General features: G+C 48.7%; 1 protein-coding gene across 1 annotated transcript in view; it reads right to left on the bottom strand.

The window, feature by feature from the left end:
- The window catches only part of MYO18B (myosin XVIIIB), a 269290-nt gene that overhangs the window by 177741 nt on the left and 68829 nt on the right, over positions 1 to 22720 (bottom strand). Inside the window, exons 14-19 of the mRNA XM_030816000.1 lie at positions 22277 to 22469; positions 18146 to 18226; positions 15410 to 15557; positions 6956 to 7115; positions 4518 to 4701; positions 3153 to 3375 (exon numbers count right to left, since the gene is read on the bottom strand). Coding sequence (XP_030671860.1) covers positions 3153 to 3375; positions 4518 to 4701; positions 6956 to 7115; positions 15410 to 15557; positions 18146 to 18226; positions 22277 to 22469 — 989 coding nt within the window. The remainder of the gene's footprint in view (positions 1 to 3152; positions 3376 to 4517; positions 4702 to 6955; positions 7116 to 15409; positions 15558 to 18145; positions 18227 to 22276; positions 22470 to 22720) is intronic.

The raw sequence follows: 22720 nt of genomic DNA, 5'->3' as shown, positions 1-22720 counted from the left end.
AGGGCTGTACAGACAAGACCTAGAACAGGGAAGTATAAGATACATTCCAAGGCTGGGCACGGTGTCTACAAAAAATACAAAAATTTGCCAGTCATGGTGGTGCGTGCCTATAGTTGCAGCTACTCTGGAGGTGGGAGAATTACTTGAGCCCAGGGGGCAGAGGTTGCAGCAAGCCATGATCGTGCCACTGCACTCCAGCCTGGGTGATAGAGCGAGACACTGTCCCAAAAAAGAAAAAAATTATTTTGTAGTCCACAGTAACAGCCAGCACTTACTGAGAGCTTATGTGTGCAAATCTCTAGGGTAACAACTTCCTCGTGTTATAGACACTCATGGGCCTATATTATTATCCTCATTTTACAAAAGGGGAAATTGAGACCCAGAGACATGAATTCACCTAGTTACACAACACAAAATAGTAACTGTCTCAGCTGGGACTCAAACCCAGGCAGCGGAGAGTAGCCAAAGACGAGCAGAGACCAGGTCCCAAAGGAAATTGAATGCAAATTCCAGGTCTTGAGGTTTAGACTCTTCCCTGGGTAAAAGAAGAGCCTCGATTGCTTCAGAAAGACCCCTCAAGTGACTGGATCAGAAAAGGTATGGTAAAATCTCACTCCACTTTTGAGACTTCACAATAAGCCAGATGCACCAACTAGGAAGAACAGCAATTGTGTGTGTGTCTAATCCTGGAAGGCTTCCTGGGGAAGAGGAGGGTCTCACACCGGCTTTGAAGGATGCAGACAGCACAGAGATGGGGGACCTGGGAGGTTACCAGCCTCCTTTAGGGCAGACCTATCTGCGTTCATGTCCCGTCTCTGTGCTTATGAGCCCCATGACTGGGACAAATGATTCACCTTTTTGAAAAGATTCAATTTCTTCACTTGTCAGATGAGAATAACAAGATCTATCTTCACATGGTCACTATGAGGATTAAATGCGATGACAATGATAGTAAAAGCCGCTAATGAGTATTATGTGTTTTTCCACAACCTGCCACTTTTCTAAGCTTTATTGTCTTATTAAGGCACACAGCCCTATAGCAGCCTTCGGCGATATGAGCTATTATAGGAGAGGACAGGGAGATAAGCTGTAGGGAATTTCCTGGGGTCACACGGCTGGTGAGAGGTGGCGGCCAGAATCAAGGCCAAACCATCTCCCTCCAGAGTTGGAGCTGTGCCTACCAGGCTGCACAATAGATAATGTTTAATGAATATTCACTACATACCTTTAGCACAGTGAACATGATCTCATTTAGTATATGTGACAACACGGTGTCTAGTAATGTAGTAGGTACTCAATAGTATGCATGAGTATGTATCACACATGCATGTGTATATATGCATATATATATTATATATGCACAGATTCCAAATAATAAATATTTGATGTATCTGTGTATGCATACAAATATATCTCATGTGAGTGTAAAAGAGACAAACATGACTTACAATAGAAACAAAAAAAGGAAATGAACCAGGTCTAGGAGACAGAAATTGGACATTTCTACCATGAGATATCAACCCTTCGCTTAGTTGGAAAGCTCATCATGGCTGAGTTAGGCTGTGCTGAGAACAGAGAGGGCAGATGGTGTCGTGAGGTCACGTGGACACAGGAAAGGGACGCCCTGACCCTGCATGCACACAGGTATTCTAACAGTCTGACCCAGGCCCAGGGCGCCTGCAAAGGCCCAGCACTTCCTGCCAAGCAGCCAAATTGAATCGATTAAGTGTGGGGGACCAGCCACTGTGGCTGTGACCATCCCCTTCTTCTCTTGTGACATTATCTGTCTCCCTCCTCTGCGGCTGTGTGGACGGGAGGGAAAATCATTGATATGGTCAGCGGAGTGAGGGTCTCATCTTTGCTTCTAGCTGCTCCCAGTCAAATACTCTGTGCCCAGGGGTCCATTATTAACCCAGTAGGGGAGATGGGGAAAGCGACCATACACTAGGGCACTAGTGACCACGGAGACTTTAACCAAATGAGGTGCCCACCTGAGACTTCTGCCTGTCCCAGCCACCCTGTCCTCTGCAGAGAGCATGGCCAGGTCTGAGCCATTTCTAACTGTCAGAGAGGGGAGTCAGCGTGGTGGCCTTTGGGGACTGAGAGGCAGAAAAGAATAGCAAGGACTGAGATCAAACCCAACTCTTAAGATTGGCTAATGTGGGGACATCAGGTGCACATTTTCTTACTAAAATACAGACCCAAAAACTTCAATCCCTTGACTAGAACCCCCCCATCCCCCTGCCAGCCCATCGTCTCCCCAGATGGACGTGGAGATAACCCAACAGAGGCCTCTATTTGCAGCCAGCGCTGGTGGATGCCTCAGCCTCTTCTCCCACAACTCCTCACTCATTCTGAATCCACTTCTCTGAAAACCTGCCCGTTTTATGCCTCCATCCTTCATACTTGCTGATCCTTCTGCCTAATGTTCCCTCCCCTTGCCAGAGGTGAGCAGTTTCTTATGCTTCAAGGCCTGACTATGGTATTACATCGCTGTGAGCTTTCCCCAAACTCCCAGTGAGAGTAGGAAGCTGCCTCCTCTAGGCCTCAGGGCCTCCTGTATCCCTGGGTGATATGAGCCCTCATCAAATCATATCATCGTCTCCTGGGATCACAGCAACCTCCCAAACCAAACTGAGCATCGTGAACACCAAATTATCACTCATCACAGAAATTCCACCCTCTATTGCAAGACAATGCTCCTTAGAAATTCATGGCTAAAAGGAAAACACAGCCCTAGTTTTCTCAGAGTGTACAGGCAATTCTAGAAATAATATGGGCTTTTTCAACAGGTGCAGCTAACCACCATAGCACACATATACCTATGTAACAAACCTGCATGTGCTGTACATGTATCCTGTTTTTTTTTTTTTAGAAGAAATAAAGAAAAAAAAAACAGTGGGCTTCAGACTCAAAGAGACCTGGGTCCTGATCTAGGCTCTGCCACACCCAGGCAATGTGACCATGAGCAAGTACTTCCACCTCTCTGAGCATCAGTGGCTTCATCTCAGAAGACTGCTGGGAAGAGTAACCAGGATGCTGGGTGTGAAGCTCCTAGCACATGGCAGGGGCTCCCGTCCCTTGGCTGCCACTGGTGGGTGGACATGTCCCAGGAGTCAGAGACAAGGTGCTCTGTCCTGGCTGTCTCTTACCTGTCCTATGCAGACGCAGAGCCTCCAGAATGTGGAACCCAGCAAGCTGGACCCTCAGTGCTGGGATATCCAGGGCCAGAGGTCCACCTGCCCCGGGCTTGTCTCTACCAGGCTGCGGTGGTGTTGGAGATTCCTGCCCACTCCTGCTTTCCAGCACAGGGTTCGGTACCAGGCAGTGGATAAAGTGCAGCCGGGACCTTTTGATCATGCTGGTCAGTGCATCCTAGGACCAAATAGAGGGAGGTCAGGGCCAGTTGTCTCAGAGAGACACAGAAAGGGGACTGGACCCTCCCCAAATATTCATTAAGCCCAACCTGGGCATATTTGGGGCCCCTATGTCCCACACCAAGGAGCTCCCACCTACAGCCTGATTTGTACTCATGAGAAATAATTGTTCTGGTTTAAACAGATGGAGAAACTGTGGCATGAAGAGAGCAAGTGAGTGGCCTCAGGTCACACAGACCAGTGGCAGAAGAGCTAGGACTAGAACTCGGACTAAGGGCATTTCCACTATAATGCACTAGGAGGTTCATTTTTTTATTATTATTATTTATTTTTTATTTATTTTTTTTTTTGAGATAGAGTCTCACTCTGTTGCCAGGCTGGAGTGCAGTGGCGCGATCTCAGCTCACTGCAACCTCCTCCTCCCACGTTCAAGCGATTCTCCTGCCTCAGCCTCCCGAGTAGGGGGACTACAGACATGCGCCACCATGCCCAGCTAATTTTTTGTACTTTTAGTAGAGACAGGGTTTTACCACGTTGGCCAGGGTGGTCTCGAACTTGTGACCTCGTGATCTGCCCACCTTGGCCTCCCAAAGTGCTGGGATTACAGGTGTGAGCCACTGCGCCCGGCCACTATAAGGTTTATTTAAAGGTGTCCTTCCCTTGTCTCAGACCATTCTCATTTCTGCTCAGCCTGGCCACTGACCAATCTCATGTCCTCATTTATTCAGATTCACATTCCAGGTCTAGGTAGCACATTTACATCCAGCTGGGTCCTGCCGCCTTGCCCCAGGGGAACCTAGTGGTAAGCAAGGCAGACAGGGCTAGTCTGGCTCTCATATGTGTCACTGGAGTCAAGAGGGCATTCATAGCTTGTGGGAACTCCCCAGGCCTCTCAACTCAACACCAAGCAGCACAGGCTTAGGCCTCAGACTTGGATCAGTCACTTCCTGGGGGCGTGACCAGGGCCAAGTTTCAATGCTGCTGGGAGCCCCCATTTCCTCCTCTGTGGAGCGTGGGGTGACGCTCACCCCTCTGGCCTTGCTGGGGAGGTTACAGATGATGTAGGCACATGACTCAGCCCAGAGGAGATGAGGATGGAGGCAGTGAAGGTCAGGACACCATGAGACGGTGCCCACTCACCATCTGCAGCTTGATCTGGGAGCACGGGGCTTTCCTCCTCACCGCGGCAAGGCTGCTGGCAAAGGTCCTCCTCACCATGCGGCTCCTCTGCAGGGCCTGCTGGGAGGTGCCCTCCAGGCCTGCCACAGCCCGGCACACAGGAGGCAGCTTGGCCCGGGCCTGGAATAGACTCCGCAGCTCCTCTCTGGTGGGGAGGAGGGAAAAGAGAGAGGAGCTTTAGGAGGTTCTTGGGAAAGCCTTGGCCTGGGTGGTGGCAAAGGGAACAAGCCTTCTTGCTTCCTGCTCCTCTGCTTCCTAAAGCCTCCTCTATAGTCATGTGTCCTAGCTGCTCCCCTTCATTCACAGCCCCTCCTGCCAGGTGAGGCTTTGCTTCATGGCAAATGCCAGCTCCTTCCCGATGCCTGTCTTCTACCTTCAAATGCTCCCTCCCTCCCTAGGCTTACAGCATCTGTCCTATGGATATTCTTGTCACTTACATACCTACAGCAATGCTACGACGCCGGTACTCTCTTAGAGGGCAAAGTCCTCTCTGCTATTTCTAGACCAGGCCTAGCACACAGTAGGCACACACCATGTGTTTCATGCAAGACGGAATGACTCAGGCTGGGCACACAGTTTCTGGAGCTGCAAGATAATGTCAAATAAATACCCAGCCTGATACCTGAGCAGATAGTACCTTCTCTTAACATCCCTGTCACGGACAGATTCTGAGGTTAGTGGCCAGGATGCTAGCTTTTCGTTTTTGTTGTTGTTGTTGCTGTTGTTGGTGGTGGTTTTTTTTGAGACGGAGTCTTGCTCTGTTGCCAGGCTGGAGTGCAGTGGTGCAATCTCGGCTCACTGCAACCTCCGCCTCCCAGGTTCAAGTGATTCTCCTGCTTCAGCCTCCCGAGTAGCTGGGACTATAGGCACACACCACCAGGCCCGGCTAATTTTTGTGTTTTTAGTAAAGACAGGGTTTCACCATGTTGGCCAGGATGATCTCAATCTCTTGACCTCGTGATCTGCCCACCTTGGCTTCCCAAAGTGCCAGGATTACAGGAGTGAGTCACGCCCCACCAAGGGTGCCAGCTTTTTAAGTGTCTGTTCCAATAAAGCAGAGCTGGCCTACCCTCTTCCATGAGCCAACTATGAACCAGGCTCTTTAATAGGTCATCTGCTATTTTACGTCACCAAAGCCTTCTTAGATCAGACCTGGGAGCTTTCAAACCTCATTCCCCTTTCTCAGATTATGAAACCGAGGTCCAGGTCATGTAGCTTAAAAGATGAAAAAACAGAATCTGAACATTTTCCTGTCTCCGAAGCTGAGCTATAGCCGCTGAGTCTTGTAGCCTCATCCAACTCTTATTTATGGTGCAGGAAGTAGAAACAACCAAGAGGAGGGAGAGCGACTGCCCGCGGTCACTCAGGTGACAAAGGGCAGGGCTGAGACTCAACCCGTGCCACCTGAGTCATCATTCAGTCCTCTGTGTGCTTGCAACTCCTGTTGCCCCATCCCTGGCCTGAATCTCTCTCCAGGAGCTGGATGTTCACGAGCTCCACTCCTGGATGTGGGTTTCCAATCAGCTCTGACATCATATCCTGGGAATTCTCCAAGCATCTCTTAGACTCAAGTTGGGTCCTGGCTGTGCCACTGTTTTGCTGTGTGAGCAAAGACAAGCCACTTCACTGCTCGGGGCCTCGATTTTCCTCATGTGTAAAATGGGACTAAGGATTTTGTGTTGTGATAAGGATTAAGAAGATACTCATAAAGCGTTTATGCTGATCCAAGGCACATAGGGAGTAGTGAATAAGTGGTTCTTTCTCATCCTGGTGCCCATCTGAGACACCAGCACCTCCCTGGTGGTCTCAGTTTCTCTTCTTGTCTCTAAGCTCTACCCCTGAGGAATTCCAGCATTGAACCTGGGAGGGTGCGTGTGCACACGCACATGCACACACACACACACACACACACACACACACACACACACACACAGCATTTTCCAATAACCCTCTGAACTAAAAGCAGAGAATGCTGCCGGCCTCATGCCAGCACTCTGGGCTGAGCAGCCAGGAAACACGGTGAGCTTTTTTTAATGCTACAAAACGTATCATTTCAGTTTTACGACCCCCTAGTTCTTGAATGTCCATAAAAGTTCCAGTCACATCATCTCTCAGATACTTAATGAAAGGCAAAGTGCCAAAATAAGAAGTCACAGCTTTTTAGCTTTTGTTCCACCTGCCGAAAAGGCCAGCTTTTCTCCTTGGCTGGATTCGCTCTGGCCCCAGGGAGACATTGCACTGCTCCAATTCAAGTTATGGTTCTTTGCTCCATTATGGAGGGATGGGATTCCTGGGCTGGCCCTCCCACACTGTGTTGGCGTAACTGCGTAGTTTCGGTGGGAAGGAAAACACAGCGCCTCCAATGCGCCATCCCCGTCCCCAGCCCTGACCCAACTCACCTTTTTGACTGTTGCAGGACCTGGGGTGCATCCAGGGCTGAGAGGTTGGGCTTGGCTCTGTGGAGCCAGCCCGTGAGGTCGTACCGCACAGGGTCCCATCCCAACTGGTGGAAAATCTCACACTGGAGGGGCTGCTCACAGGTCCGCAGGGCAGAGGACCCTGGAAACAGACATGGTGGCATGAATGCTGGAGCCTGGTGGGGACACTCTGCAATCAGTTGGCATCCCTTAAATGCACAGTATCCATCTTAATGTGTTTACAGATAGCTAATGCTAATGGTCGAAGGCACCCATGTTTCTCCTGCTGTAGTGAATTTGTGTACATTATTTCCAAAGTGGATTTTATTCTTTCTTGCTTTCTTAAATCTAGGATACCTGTTTTTCCCAAACATCATCCGTACACTCAATCTCCTCAAGTTTTTCTATATATATAACCACATATCACCTGGGCTGTGATTTACTTAATGTTTTCTTTAAATCGACTTACATTTTCATAAGTACAGTACAGTCATTTTAAAAGAAGCATCATATTGCAGATTTGATGTGCAAGATATGTTTATTTTCTGATAGGCATGGAAATTATGATGAAATATTTTAAAAATATTTAGTTGTATGCCACGTAAAATCACTTTGAATACCATCAACCACATAAATACAGGGAGTACTTTTGGGAGATACGGGCACATTGGTTCCAAGAGACAGGGTGGGAGAAACAAATGGGCCTGATCTTGGGGGCTAGAGAAATCCTAGGTTCTTTACTATTTATTACTGTGTGAAAGGTGCCGAGCCCGGAAAGTCTCTGAGCATCAGTTTCCTCCTCTGTAAAATGTGGAGTAAATAACGCATACCTCCCAGAGTGGCTTATGGCTTAAAAAAGGAGATAATGTATGTAAAATATTTTAGTATGGTATCCAGCACATAATGGTCACTCCGTCAGCAGTAATGGTTGTCACTGCCCTTGACTGCACTTAAACCTTTGCTGATGTTCCCGAATCACAAAGTGTTGTTTATGTTCACATCCCCAGTGCCCAGCGTCATGCTTGGCACATGGAGAGTCCAGAAGTTCTTGCAGAATGAATGCATGGATTAATTAATTAATGGATTGTTGTTCATTTATTATATCACTCTAACTATTGTGACGCTCACAGGTTGCAGTCACAGGTTTGGGATAGCTGTCTCCACACTAAATGGCCCCAGATGAATTTTTTTTTTTTTTTTTTTTTGAGACAGAGTTTCGCTCTTGTTGCCCAGGCTGGAGTGCAATGGAGCGATCTCAGCGCACTGCAACCACCACCTCCCGGGTTCAAGCGATTCTCCTGCCTCAGCCTCCCGAGTAGCTGGGATTACAGGCGTAAGCCAACATGCCCAGCTAATTTTGTATTTTTAGTAGAGATGGGGTTTTATCATGTTGGCCAGGCTGGTCTCCAACTCCTGACCTCAAGTGATCTGCCTGCCTCAGCCTCCCAAAATGCTGGGATTACAGGCATGAGCCGCCGCACCCGGCCCCAAGATGGATTCCTATTAAGAGTGGTCAGATTATCATGACTCTTGGATCTATTCGAACAATCTTACTTTGCTTTCCCATCCTGCTATTGCCAACGTACTCGCATGCACTAGGGTCCTGAGTCTTCCCCTCAAATCCTAATTTGCTGCCTCTAAACTCCAGTAAGCTAGGAAACAAAGGACCTGCATTTCTTGGAACTCCCTGCAAAATAAAGCAGCGTGAGAGTCTGCAGCTTTCATGAGCCTGTGTAGGAGTAAAGGGCACGGCAGCTGCCACCTGTGGCTGCTTAGAGGTACTGTGTGCTCACTTCCCAGATTGCCCCTGTCCAGGATAACGGAAGTTACCAGCACAGAACCCTTCCAGCAAAGTTTCCCTGTTTCAAGAGTGTCCTGTGAGGCTTTCAGAGCTGTGCAGTCCCTGCCCTCAAGAAAGTCCCCTGCCAGTGGGAGAGTAAAGCACCCACGGGGAGTAAGGTGACAAAGCACACACCAGGCTTTGGCGCAAATGTCCACGCTGCATTTGCAGTGCTGCAGGCATCTGTTTACCTGGCTGCCTCCTTCCACTGTACTGGAAGCAACTGGAGAGCAGGAACTGGCTGACTCATTGTTAGGCTCAGCAGCCAGTACAGGGCTGGGCTCTGAATAAGGACCATGACCGAGTAGGGGACAGGGAAGAAAGAAGAAAGGATGTTGATGTCTGCTAAGCCCTGGCTCCTAGCACTCTCTGCTGGACATGCTAGCATGAGTGATTTCACTCTGTTTGGTAATGTGAGTATCTCTGGGCTAGTTTCTAGAAGATGACACTGAAGTTCAGAGACATGAGGCAACTTGGCTAATGGGGCACAGCAGGATGAGGCCACAGGTCTGCTGGTCCAAAAGCCTGCCTCTGTCCAGGGTGATGTCCAGGCACATGGAAATGCCACATTTTCCCAGGCAATGTCCTGGAAAACAGTACCCAGCTTCCAGGCCTGCTTGTTCCCCTCATTCACTCCTTTATCCTGAAGTTGACTTTTATTCCACAATTTTGTCCATGAAAGCATTTCCCATGAAGTCTTTGGCTTTCAGGAGCCCCATGGACACTTCTGGAAGATGGAGCCTTATCCAGCATATCTCTCACAGCTTCAGGCTCCGTCACCTCCCCCAGCAGCCTGAACCCCCAGACAGGGCCCCCTCAGACTCTGCAGGTCACACTCGGAGGTTGATGAGGGCCTGTCACCTGACTGTCCACTGCACCTGGGCTCCATGAGAGCCGATCCCAGTCCCTGCTGGCCCTTGTGGGAACACTCAGCAAATGTACCCAAGGTAAGGAAACGAGGTCATAAACAGCGAGCCCTGGGTTAGCCAGAATGCCCCAAGTGTTCTGGATGATTGAATGTTCTCATTAACTCAGAGCCAACCAGAAAGCAATAGAGGAAGAGAACTATTTTTTCTTTTTAACCAAAATCTCGTAATTAATGTGTTTTCTCTGGGGGTTTAAGGCAAAGGATGTGGACAGAGTCTCTCCCTTGGGTACTGAGGGCTTTATAGCACGCTGCTTGGGATAGCTGGGACTGACACCACAGACCTCATGGATAAAGGGGAGGGGCCACAAATCCAGCCAAATCCCCTTCTGCCCACTCCAGCCTCACCCTACCACATGCCTTCTGCTTCCAACCCTACTTTCCATCTCTTTTGCCTACAAGGCAGGATCCAGAAAACATTCCCTTTGATAATACATTTCATTGATTCTGCATCACTGAGTTTTCACATATTCATCAGTTTTGTAAAAAGTATTCATCGTGCACCTCATCCAGCCAGATGTGCGAGGTGTCATCCCCACAGAGGTGACCAGCCTGGCCCCTGTCACCATGCAGCTGGCCTTCCCCAAGGGGAAATGACTGATGAGCAAGTGTGGGACATGCCCTGGTGACCAGTGCAGTGGGGAAGAGAAAAAACAGGGAGGGAGCCAGGATCGCAGGCAGGGAGGGGTCACTGCTTTTTACAAGGAGGTCAGGGAAAGTCCATGAGCAGCACTGGGCTGGAATGTGGCAGAAGGGCCCTCCAGGCAGAAGGAGCTGCTGACACCAGGGCCCAGAGGTGGGAATATGCATGCTATGTTTGAAGAGCAGCAAAGAGAGCAGTGTGATGGGGACAGGAGAGGGGAGGGGAACGTGCAGATATGGCCTTGTTATGATCAGGGCCCTGGGGAGACAGGGAATAGGAGCAACTGCCCTCAGGGAGCGCCCAGGGTCGTGGGAAGAATGAACAAGCAGGCAAGCAAGCAGAGAAACAACCACAACTTCACAGAGCTGGCAAGGGCCCTGAAGGAAGAAACGGGGAGTTGTGATGGGGTAGCGAGGCTGCCAGGGGGACAGCTTCAGACAGGGCAGGGAAGGTATCTAAAGGGTGACCTCTGAGCAGAGAGCTGAAGGAGGGGGAGGTGGAGATGCTCCGTGCACACAGCGCCTCCATCCTCACCACAGCCCCCGGGTTTCACCAGGACTGCCATCCTACGGAACCGGGAGGGGACTTTCCAGGAGTCACCAACAGTGCAGTTGAGCGGTGAGCAGAAGCCAGCTCAGGGCTCTAGGGCCCAAAGCCTGGGCTTCCCCAGCTCTTTCTCCTGGCTTCTTTTGGATCTGAGTGAGATGCCTCCCCCACTCCCCAAAATCTCCAATCCTGAGCCCATATCATACACAGAGACAGGGGTCCCTTTGACAGCCTGGAGAGTCACAAGTCCGCCTGCCCTTTGGAGCGAGGCCACCCAGGTTCAGTGCTAGCCCTGTGCTCAGCGCCTACAGGGCCCTGGGAAGCCACTGGACCTCAGCGAGGACTCAGTCACCTCCTTGTAGCTGGGGTGCAGTGAAGCCCACAGGCCTGGCTCCAACCAAGGGCTCCACAACTAGCAGTTTCTGCCACTCGTTCATTCTCCTTCCCCAGCTAGCAAAGAGGCAGACGCATCTCACACCCCAGCCCGCGTGGAGGGGAATCCATCATTGCCAGGTTTAAGTAAATGCCAGGAGTCCTGCAGGGTGAGCACGGCCAGGGCCGTGGCACAACTTCATGGGCCCTAGGCACTTTTGCTTTCATGGACACCTTCCTCCATGAAAATATATATACACACACATATACAAACACACTCATACACATATATACACACATATACACACATGCACACACATATACAAACACACTCATACATATATACACACACACACGTGCACACACATATATACAAACACACTCATACGCATATACAAACACACTCATACATATATAGACGCATATGCACACATGCACACACGTATACACACTAATACATATATACACACATATACACACATGCACACACGTATACACTCATACATATATACACAGGCGCACACACACATACATATATACACACAAGCACACGCACTACATACATACCCTCACATATACAAACAACTAGACATACACACAGGCACACACGGATACACACATACACATACAGACACACATATACACATATATACACACATGTTCACACACATACACATATATTTACACACAGGCATACACATATACACACACATACAGACACACATACAGTTATGCAATGGAGATATGTTCTAAGAACTGCATTATCAGGTGATTCGGTCCTTGTGGGAACACCATAGGGCATGCTTACCCCAACCTAGATGGTACAGCCTACCACACACATAGGCTGTATGGTACAGCCCATGGCCCCTAACTACAAACCTGTACAGCATGTGACCGCACTGAATACTGTAAGCCACCGTAACACAATGGTAAGTACTTGTGTACCTAAACATATCTAAACATAGAAAAGGTGCAGCAATAATCTGGTATTATCATCTTATGGAATCACCATTTGTATACACAATCTGTTGCCTGAAACACTGCTATGTGGTGCATGACTGTGTGTGTGGAATCCCAGCACTTTGGGAGGCCAAGGCGGGTGGATCACTTGAGGTCAGTAGTTCCAGACCAGCCCGGCCAACACGGTGACACCCCGTCTCTACTAAAAATACAAAAAATTAGCCAGGCATGGTGGCAGGTGCCTGTAATCCCAGCTACTCGGGAAGCTGAGGCAGGAGAATTGCTTGAACCCACGAGGCAGAGGTTGCAGTGAGCTGAGATCACACCACTGCACTCCAGCCTGGGCGACAAGAGTGAAACTCCGTCTCTCTCTCTCTCTCTCTAAATATATATATATATAATATATATATATATATATATATTTGTGTGTGTGTATAATTTAATATATAGGCATATATTAAAGAATTGCACTTGGCCTAAAAGTAATTTTTCTTTCCAGAAATTAAAACGTTTTCTGGGAGAGAACAACACACACTGGGCACATGGTAGGATGAGGAGGGAGAGCATCTTGAAGAATAGCTAATGGATGCTGGGCTTAATACCTGAGTGATGGGACAATCTGTGCAGTAAATCACCATGGCACACATTTACCTATATAACAAACCTCCACATCCTGCACATGTACCCCTGACCTTAAAATTTAAAAAAATTAAGAACAACATTTTCATGGGCCCCCAGAACACCAGGCACTGTGCCTCCATGATGGGCAGAGAAGTCAGCTCTGCGCCAGTCACTGGCAGAGCCGAGCTCTCTGGGAATAATTTAGGAATTTGCACTGTGAGCTTGCTCCAGAGAGAGCTGCAGGAGGCATCAGATGCTGTTGCTGCTTCACTGGTTAGACAATCCTGTCCTGATGTGGGCACAGGAATCCGCCATGAATGTCTCGGACAGAAGCCTCTGCTGGTCACCAAAGGGTGGAAGCTTCTGCCAGCACTCACTCACTGGATGGTGGCTCTTCTCCCAACTTCTTATAAACTGATCCAGTTGGACAATCACCCGAAACATTCCATCAAGATGCATCTGTCTACATCTCCAATGACTTCAACGAGGCCAAATCCAATGGTCATTCCCCAGCCCACACCTCACTTGACCTTTCCAGCCGCATTTGATAAGGTCGATCCCTCCTGTGGCTTCCAGGGAGTCACATTCTCCTGGCTTTCCCTCCTGCCTCCCTGGCCACACCTCGGTCTCCTGTGCTGGTTTTTTGCCTTGTCCCTGACACCTTGACATAGGAATGTCCCAGAACCTCATCCTTGGACATCTTCTCTGCCAAGCCTCATTCTCTCAGTGACCTCAACCAGAGTCACAGTCCTTAGTCTTCTTTCAGACGCACCTGCCTTACTGTCTCTTCTCTGCTGGAAGATGCATCTCCTGGGCTAGGACAGTGGCTGCCACATATTAGGTGCTCCATCCATATTTTCTGGCCTCAAAGAGGGTTGGGACTGATAAGACCACTAAGTGCATTTGCCTTATTATTATTTTTTTTTTTGAGACAGAATTTCACTCTTGTTGTCCAGGCTGGAGTGCCGTGGTGTGATCTTGGCTCATTGCAACCTCCACCTCCTGGATTCAAGAGATTCTCCTGCCTCAGCCTCCCGAGTAGCTGGGACTACAGGCGTGCGCCATCACACCCAGCTAATTTTTTGTATTTTTAGTAGAGATGGGGTTTCACCATGTTGGCCATGCTGGTCTCAAACTCCTGACCTCAAGTGATCCACCCACCTCGGCCTCCCAAAGTGCTGTGATTACAGGCGTGAGCCACTGCGCCCGGCTAGTACATTTGCCTTCTTAAGTGCCTAGTGGTGTAGGGATCTGAGTCTCAGATCCAGAGAAACCATGTTTTGAATCTGCCTTTTGACCCTTCTCCTCTGGGTGACCTTGCACAAAGATTTCTGGAACTCAGTTTTTGAATAAGAATATGTATCTCCAAGTGTGGGACAGAATCCTACCAGAAGATATCCATAAAGCTGAGTATGCTGTTCTGAGTGGAGTACATGCAACACTCCCCAACCTCGGAATCATGTTCTCCATCACCATCAGCAACCTCATCCTCATCAATAAACCTGCAACACCTTGACCCTGGTGACAAAGCTCTGCATGCACATAATACTACCCAATCACCGTAGTGAAATTCTAGAGAAAAAGGGGCCAGGGGTGACTTCTTTCCCCATTTTAAAAGCCCATCAACTAAGACTACAAGAGGTTTGCCCCACATCACGCAGGGGAAAGTAGAAATAATTGGACTTCAACTTGGAGCCTATAGATACCAAATCTCATGATCACTTTGTTCTGGTTTCACGTCTTCATCTCCCCTCTTGCTCCCCCTTCCACCAATCCAACTCCCACCGAGCACTATGGACTTTACCTGCTAAACACCTCCAGAGGCTTCTACCTCCTGTCATATAGGTAAATATGTGCCATGGTGATTTACTGCACAGATTGTCCCATCATTGAGGTATTAAGCCCAGCATCCATTAGCTGCCCTCCTGGGGCAGGCCAGCTCCTCTCTCACCCTGGCCACCTGCCTTCCTATCGTATCTTCACACTACAACCTCGGGGAACTTTCCAGAACATGAAGCTCATCATGCCTGCCTAGAATCCTTCATGGCTTCTCGTTGCTCTAGGGTTAAGACCTTTGCATGACCAGCAACAGCCTCTGCAGTCTGAACCCAGAAGCCATCTCCAAACTTGTCCTGCATCATGTTCCTGGCTCTCTGTCAGATTCATCTGCACACATCTCCCGCTGGCTACCAGAAAAATGAAAAACACCCTGATGCTCCCTATCAGAGTGCAATTGCAGGTTCATTGTGCACGCATGTGCTTGGCTGTGAGCTTGTCCCTTCCCCATGAGGAATGGCCCACGCCAGGCTGGTTAACTAACACATGGAACAGTACCCAGCACATGGTGGCTGCTCAATGTGTTCATTGAATACTTGAATGAATGAAAGCATACACAGGCTCATGCACATTCACCTCTGCCCGTTGGGGCCTCTGTGCAGGCCTTGTCAGGGCTTTTCCTGCAGCTGAGAAGGACAGATTCCAACACCCAGGCTGGACTCAGGCCCCATCCCCAGCCCCTTGCTTCCTTACCTTCAGTCCCAGCTCCTTTCTTCTCAAAGGCAGCACACAGACGCTCGAGCACCACACTGTCACTGGAGCCCTCTACACGGACTTCCTCATCCAAGACCCAGAAAAGGCCTCTGGCATCCTGGACACCTCCTCCAGCTGGTAAGCGGACCTGGAGGGAGACCCAGGATTCACTGAAGGGCCCTGATCCCCATCAGAAGCCTGTCTTGGGCTTCTCTTCCCACCGATGGGGAATGGGAGCATCCAAGTCCCAAGTGTCAGGACTCAGAACGTGCCTACCCAAAACCATGCTCCCAATCACCCCAGACTCTCAGTGTTAAAGCTACAGCAACCTCTCATTTGCAAGCTGTCTGAATCCTGCCTCTGTGCTCACCTCCTGTGTGGCCTTGGGCAACTTACTACACTTCTCTGAGCCTTGTTTCCTCCTATGTAATGGAGACTGAAAATACCTTCCTTGGAGGGCCATGGTGGGGATTTAACAAGGGGAACCATCTGGAAATTACACATTTCTAGATAGATACAGGCAGCTGGTCTATTTGCGCACAAACGAGAAAGGATTAATTCTGTCTGTATCATTTCCTCTAAGAAGTCCTTGTATTTTTTAAACTAAAATCTTGGGGAGGAAAGAAGAACAACAAGCACTCAAACAACATTTCAGAGAAGAAGGTGAACGTAAGTCAATAGCACTGACGTAGAATTTTAAATCTAGCCACAAGCTTCAGAGACCATCTAGTCAACCCTGTAATTTTGCATATGGGAAACTGAGAGAGGCCTGGGGAGTTTAAAGGGCCTCTCTGAGGGCCCAAAAGGAGTTGGCACAACCAAAAAAAGACCACCAAGTAGTTATAGAGGAAATGCAATATGCACAGTGACCAACTGTCCTACTGTGCCTGGGACATGAAACTTTCAGTGCTAAAGCTGGGAAAGTCCTATGCAAACCAGGACAGTCGGTCACCCTAACTGAGGAATCCACACCCCTCAGAGGCCCAGGGTCTCCTGGATGGAGAGTCAAAGATGCAGAGCTGGAACTGGATCCCAGGCATCCTTCACCTTGGCCTTCTTTATTGGGGCTGAAACTGATAGCCAGCCCATGCTCAGAAGGTCCTCAGAAAATAGTTGTTAAGGGTGGGCATGGTGGTGCATGCCTGTAATCCCAGCTACTCAGGAGGCTGAGGCAAGAGAATCGCTTGAATCTGGGAGGCAGAAGTTGCAATGAGCCAAGATCGTGCCACTGCACTCCAGCCTGGGTGACAGAGTGAGACTCTGCCTCAAAAAAAAAAAAAAAAAAGAAGGTAGCTGTTTGCAGCCACAGGCCCTGGAGACTACCCCGCCCTTCCCAGCCAACACTGCTAAATCAGCCCTTCAGGCCCACCCTTTTTCCCAGGAGAGGCACAGGTGAGGAAGCACAGTGTGGAAGGAAATGAACTAGACAGATGCCAACCAGAAGAACACACTGAGAACAGCCAGCCGGGCTTACACAGGAGAGGGCTTTGCAATGATGGGTGCAGCCCACTGTGTGCCAAGAGAAAGCTTGCAAGCCATCTCTGGTCAGCAGGAGACAAGGAAGGAAGGAAGAAAAGGGCAGGGGCAGCCTGCAGTGTCAGATGGCAGGATCGATGCCACCGGCAGGGCACCTCCTGTGTGCCAAGCATCATGCCAGGTGCCTTATGTGCAGTATCTCACTGATATTCACAGCAACCCAGAGAAAGTAGCATCCCCATTCTGGAAATGAGGAAACTGAGGCTCAGAGAGGTGAAGCAACACGCCCAAGGTTACCAAGATTGGACCCAAGCATGGCAGGTTCCATGGCCCAAGTACTTTTGTACTAAAATGTGAAGAGGAGACAAAAAAAGTCAAGTGAAATTGTCACGGGCAGTTCTGAGTTGAGCAGAGACGCAGATCTGGGGTAGCAAAGTGAGTTCTAGGGATGGAGAGAGTGAGGTAAAGACTCAGCTTCCCTCAAACTAATGCCTGTCTGCCCCCGAATGAGTTCAGGGCCCTGAACCCAACATGGTCCCCTGTTCTCCAGTCCCCAAGGTCCCCAGTCTCTGCTAGGCACAGCACCTTCATTCAAACATCTGACCTTTCCAGGCCAGAGTGGCTGGTGGCCTCTGGCCGTGAGCCCTGAACTTGCTTTGGCTCAGGCCTCAGGCTCCCAGGCATGAGTCTATTCTAAGACATAGACTCAGACATAAAGGAGAGCAGCGGTTCTCAACCTGATGACACTTAAATTTCCACTGTTCATGGCCGGGCGCGGTCGCTCACGCTTGTAATCCCAGCACTTTGGGAGGCTGAGGCGGGCGGATCACGAGGTCAGGAGATCGAGACCACAGTGAAACCCCGTCTCTACTAAAAATACAAAAAAATTAGCCGGGCGTGGTGGCGGGCGCCTGTAGTCCCAGCTACTCGGAGAGGCTGAGGCAGGAGAATGGCGTGAACCCAGGAGGCGGAGCTTGCAGTGAGCCGAGATTGCGCCACTGCACTCCAGCCCAAGCGACAGAGCGAGACTCCGTCTCAAAAAAAAAAAAAAAAAAAAATTTCCACTGTTCAGGCCACACTCCCAGACCAATTTACACAGAATCCGGGGGTGGGTCCCAGGCATCCACATTGCCAATGATGCCGGGGTGACTCTAGGTGCAGACGGCATTGACAACTAGTAGACTGAAGACTCAAATCCACGAGCGTTTCAATATGGCCAACTGGCATCTGAGAGCCTGGGTTGGCTGGGCCCTGTGTTACCTGAGAGGGATTCTGATCCACAACAGCCACGGTAGCCCCTGGGGAGGGGTCCGGGAGGTCAAACTGCACAGGAACACCTTCCTGGAAAATAACAGGATTTAAAAGTTAGCGCTTTTAGTGAGCTGAAGGGGGACGAAAACTTCTGAAGAAGGAAAAAGCAGAGAGGACTTCCATCACCTCTTGGCCCTTTAAAAAAATCGTTTTTAAAATTTTGGCAAAAGATACATAGCAGAAAATTTACCATTTTAGTCATTTTAAGTACACAGTTCAGTGGTATAAGGTACATTCATGTTGTTGTGCACCCATCACCACCAACCATCTCCAGAACTTTCTTCGTCTTTCAAAACGGAATCTCTGTACCCATGAGACTTGACTCCCTGTTTCCTTCTCCCCCAGCATTCTACTTTCTGTGCCTCTGATCTTGACTTTTCTAAGTAGCTTATGTAAGTGAAATCATACAGTATTTGTCCTTTTGTGTCTGACTTACATAACTTAACATAATGTCCTCAGGGTTCATCCAGCCTGTACCATTTTGTCAGAATGTGCTTCCTTTTGAAGGCTGAATAATACTTCCCAGTAAGTGCGTATCTTGTAATGTGCATATCTCATTTTGCTTGTCCATTGCCTGTCAATTGCAATCCACACAAGTTGCTTCTGCCTTTCAGCTATTGTGAATTATGCTGCAATCTAGTGCACAAATACCCGTTTGAGTCTCTGATTTCAATTCTTTTGAGTATATACCCAGACATGGAATTGCTGAATCACATGGGAATTCTATTTTTTTAGGTTTTGAGGTCCACCATTCTGTTTTCCACAGCGGCTGCACTATTTTACATTCCCACCAATACTGCACAAGGGTTCAAATTTCTCCATATCACCCCAACACTTGTTCTTTTCTGATTTTTTTTTAGTAGCCATTATAGTGTGTGGGAGGTGGTGTCTCAATGTGGTTTGGATTTGCGTTTCTCTTACGATTTGTGATGGTGAGCTTCTTTTTGTGTGCATTTGTAAACCTTTGGAGAAATGTCTGTTTAATTAATTTTTCCAGTTGCTAATGGGGTTGTTTGTTTATTCATCACCTTTCAGCCTTTGTGTGGGAAGAAAGACTGTAAATCAACGAACGTTCCAATGACATTCTGCTTATCATGCAGGGTGTCAGCCATCACGCTGAGAGCTTTATCAGAAACTGATAACTCAGTCCAGACTTTTAAAATATTTACTGAGAACCTAATGACTGCTAGGCTGAGTGTTCAGTGCTGGAAGTAACAAGTGTAAACTATCGGGAATAATAGTTGCCACAAAAATGTCACCAGAAGCTAGGTGCTGTGGCTCATGCCTGTAATCCAAGCACTTTGGGAGGCCGAGGCAGGTGGATCACCTGAGGTCAGGAATTCGAGACTAGCCTGGCCAACATGGTGAAACCCCATCTCTACTAAAAATACAAAAATTAGTTGGGCATGGTGGCGGGCGCCTGTAATCCCAGCAACTTGGGAGGCTGAGGCAAGAGAATCGCTTGAACCCGGGAGGCAGAGGTTGCAGTGAGCCAAGATCGCTCCATTGCACTCCAGCCTGGGCGACAAGAGCGAACCTCCAACTAAAAAACAAAAAATTTTAAAAAGTCACCAGAAATGTCTAGGAAATTCTGTGGGCAAAGATGTTCATCGCAGTATTGTTTACAAAGCCTCGAACTTAGAAACTACCCTGATGTCGACAGGAGAGGGAATACAATCAGATCTAACCACTGCAAGCAGGTTTACTAAGATTTGTAAGTGGAGGGAGGTTATGTGAATAATGTAATACTGTGAGGAAAATGACAGACGACAAACTTATGTATACAGGAGGATCCAAAATCCAGAGACAACATAATAAAGGGAAAATGGTAAAAAACAAAAAACGAACAAACAAAAAAACAGAATAGTAACAGTGATTGCCTCTGGATAGAAGGGCTAAAGGAGACGGTATCTTTAGTTTCTTTGTACTTATATGAACTTTCCAGTGTTTTAATGAAAAATGTATTACACTGATAATCAGAAATAAGTGAAATATTATGGGAAAAATAAAATAGCTGTTACACTCTTTATTCTTGTTCATTAAATGTTCAAAACGGCCCCTTTGGGGAGTCTGATAACAATGATCATAAAACAACCCCGGTTCGGGACGGAGCCTGCAGTGAGCCGAGATCACGCCACTGCACTCCAGCCTGGATGAAAGAGCGAGACTCCTTCTCAAAAAAAAAACAAAAAACAAAAAACAACCCCGGTTCTCTGCACTTCCCTATATCCATACTGTCTGCAGAGTGACACTGCAGTGCCTCCATCATTAAGTGGAGCCTGTTTTCCTACCCCTTGAATCCATGCTCAGCCTCAGACCTGTTATGACTCACAGACCACAGTGGAAGTGATTCTGTGCAAGCCTCAAGTCTAGGCCTCAAGGTCCCCTGCACGCTTCTGCTTGCTCTCTTGGAACCCTGCCCAGCACTATGAGGACAGCCCAGGCTAGCCTGCTGGAGGATGGGACATTTGCGGAACAGGGACAAGGTTACCCCAGACAAGGCCTGCCTAGATCCGCTCACGGCCAGCTGATCCCACACATGAGCGAGCCCCACCAAGATCATCAGAGCCGTCTACCCCAACCTACACCTGAATCCGAACACAAGCTCAAGAACTATCCTGGACCAAGAGAGCTGCCCAGGCCATCCAGACACTTGCAAGCAACAACCAAAGATTTTTTCTAAGCCACTACATTTGGGGGTAGTTTATTATGCAGCATTATTATGGCAAATCATAACTGATACAAAAGTATTATTACCTCTGTTTTCCATGTAAAAAAATTGAGGGTCAGAGAGGGTGAGTGTCTTTCCTAAGGCCACACAGCCAATAAGCGACAGAGTAGGATCAGACCTCAGGTTTCATCAGCGTCATCTGCTTCAGATTCATTTATGTTGGTGCTTTATTTTTATTGCCAACCAAAGAAATGACTGTAACTTCAATACCTATTATTCTAAATTATTCAACTTATGAACAAATATGGCCATTTTTAATATTCTGCCAGTGGTACTTGTTGGAATAAAAGTGGTCACACCTTCAGGGAAGAAGGTGGGAGTCATACGGGGAACTGAAAATGCTCTCATTTTCACGCAGGTGATAGAGACACATGTATGTTCATTTGGGTAAATTCACTGAGCTATGTGCTTCTGGTTTATGTACTTTTCTTTGTAAATTTTATTTTATTATTATATTATTTTTTTATTATTATTATTTTTTTTTGAGATGGAGTCTCTCTTTGTCACCCAGGCTGGAGTGCAGTGGCGCAATCTTGGCTCACCACTACCTCCGCCTCCCAGGTTCAAGCGATTCTCCTGCCTCAGCCTCTCAAGTAGCTGGGATTACGGGTGTGCGCCACTGAGTCTGGCTAATTTTTGTACTTTTAGTAGAGATGGGGTTTTGCCATGTTGGTCAGGCTGGTCTTGAACTCCTGACCTCAGGTGATCCGCCTGCCTCGGCCTCCCAAAGTGCTGGGATTACATGCATGAGCCACCATGCCTGGCCTTATATTTCAACTTAATCTTTTTTTTTTTTATGGGAAAAGAAGGGCTGGCAGGATCATGCCTGTACATGCTTCCTGGTTCACACATAGTTTCTCTCAGGTGCCTCCTAGAAGAGGAATTGCTGGGTTTTGTGGTGCATGCAGCTTCAACTTTGTGAGACTCACCGTGCTGCACTGCAGAGGGGTGTGGAGCCCACAGCTTCCACCCACCCACAGGACTCGAACGGCATTCCCCTCTTGGGCAGATGCAGACTGACCCTTGGAGGAGCCTTCTGCTTAAGTGAAGTGGGAGAGGATGAAGCAGTCACCCCAAAGAAAGGACAGCCGTGGAAGCAAGGACTGGGGAAGCCCAAGTTCCTTGGTGCTTCTGGGCTGCAGGGTTCAGAAGGGCGGCAGGGGGAGGCTGGGCTGTGGAGGGAGCAACAGAGGTCTGGGGAACCAGGTCCGGGGAAAGGGCTTTGTTCTCTGGTGAACCGAACAGGGTGAAGCTGCAGGCTACTGGGGAATGAGAATCCCATCCCTTCCCAGCTGACCTCACACCGCCCACAGCGCTCTGGTGAAGGCCCTGCTCCAGCCCAGGCCTACCTCTTGATATCGCTGTAGCGTGGAGACAAAGGTCCGCTGGTAGAACAGCAGCTGCAGGCGCTCATGGGTGTAGTTGTGGCACAGCTCCTCAAAGGTGGTCGCCCGGTCCTTGCCCTGGTGCCGGGGGTTCTGGAAGCCTGGAGAGTCCACCACCATGATGGAAGCCATGGAGAGATGGTGGGAGGAGAAGGATCTAGGGACGGAAGAGAGAGGTGGAATGTCTGAGATGGTGTGGAATCTAGGAGAACACTGATCCAAGCCTCCAGCAGACCTGGTTTCAAAACCAAGCTCACCGCTTACATGCTGTGTGACCTCAGGCAAGCTACTTAACCTCTCTGAGCAGGGGTTTCCCCAACTGTTAAATAAGGATGGGGGTGAGTAGGCTTATCCCAGGGATAGCTATAAGGACTAAAGGAATTAAACTGCCTCCCACTGGCCCAAAGT

Source organism: Nomascus leucogenys, chromosome 7b (genome assembly GCF_006542625.1).
Source record: "Nomascus leucogenys isolate Asia chromosome 7b, Asia_NLE_v1, whole genome shotgun sequence".
Classification (NCBI taxonomy): Eukaryota; Metazoa; Chordata; class Mammalia; order Primates; family Hylobatidae; genus Nomascus; species Nomascus leucogenys.
Note: the sequence above shows the minus strand (reverse complement) of the source record. Positions and strands in the feature narration are given on the sequence as shown.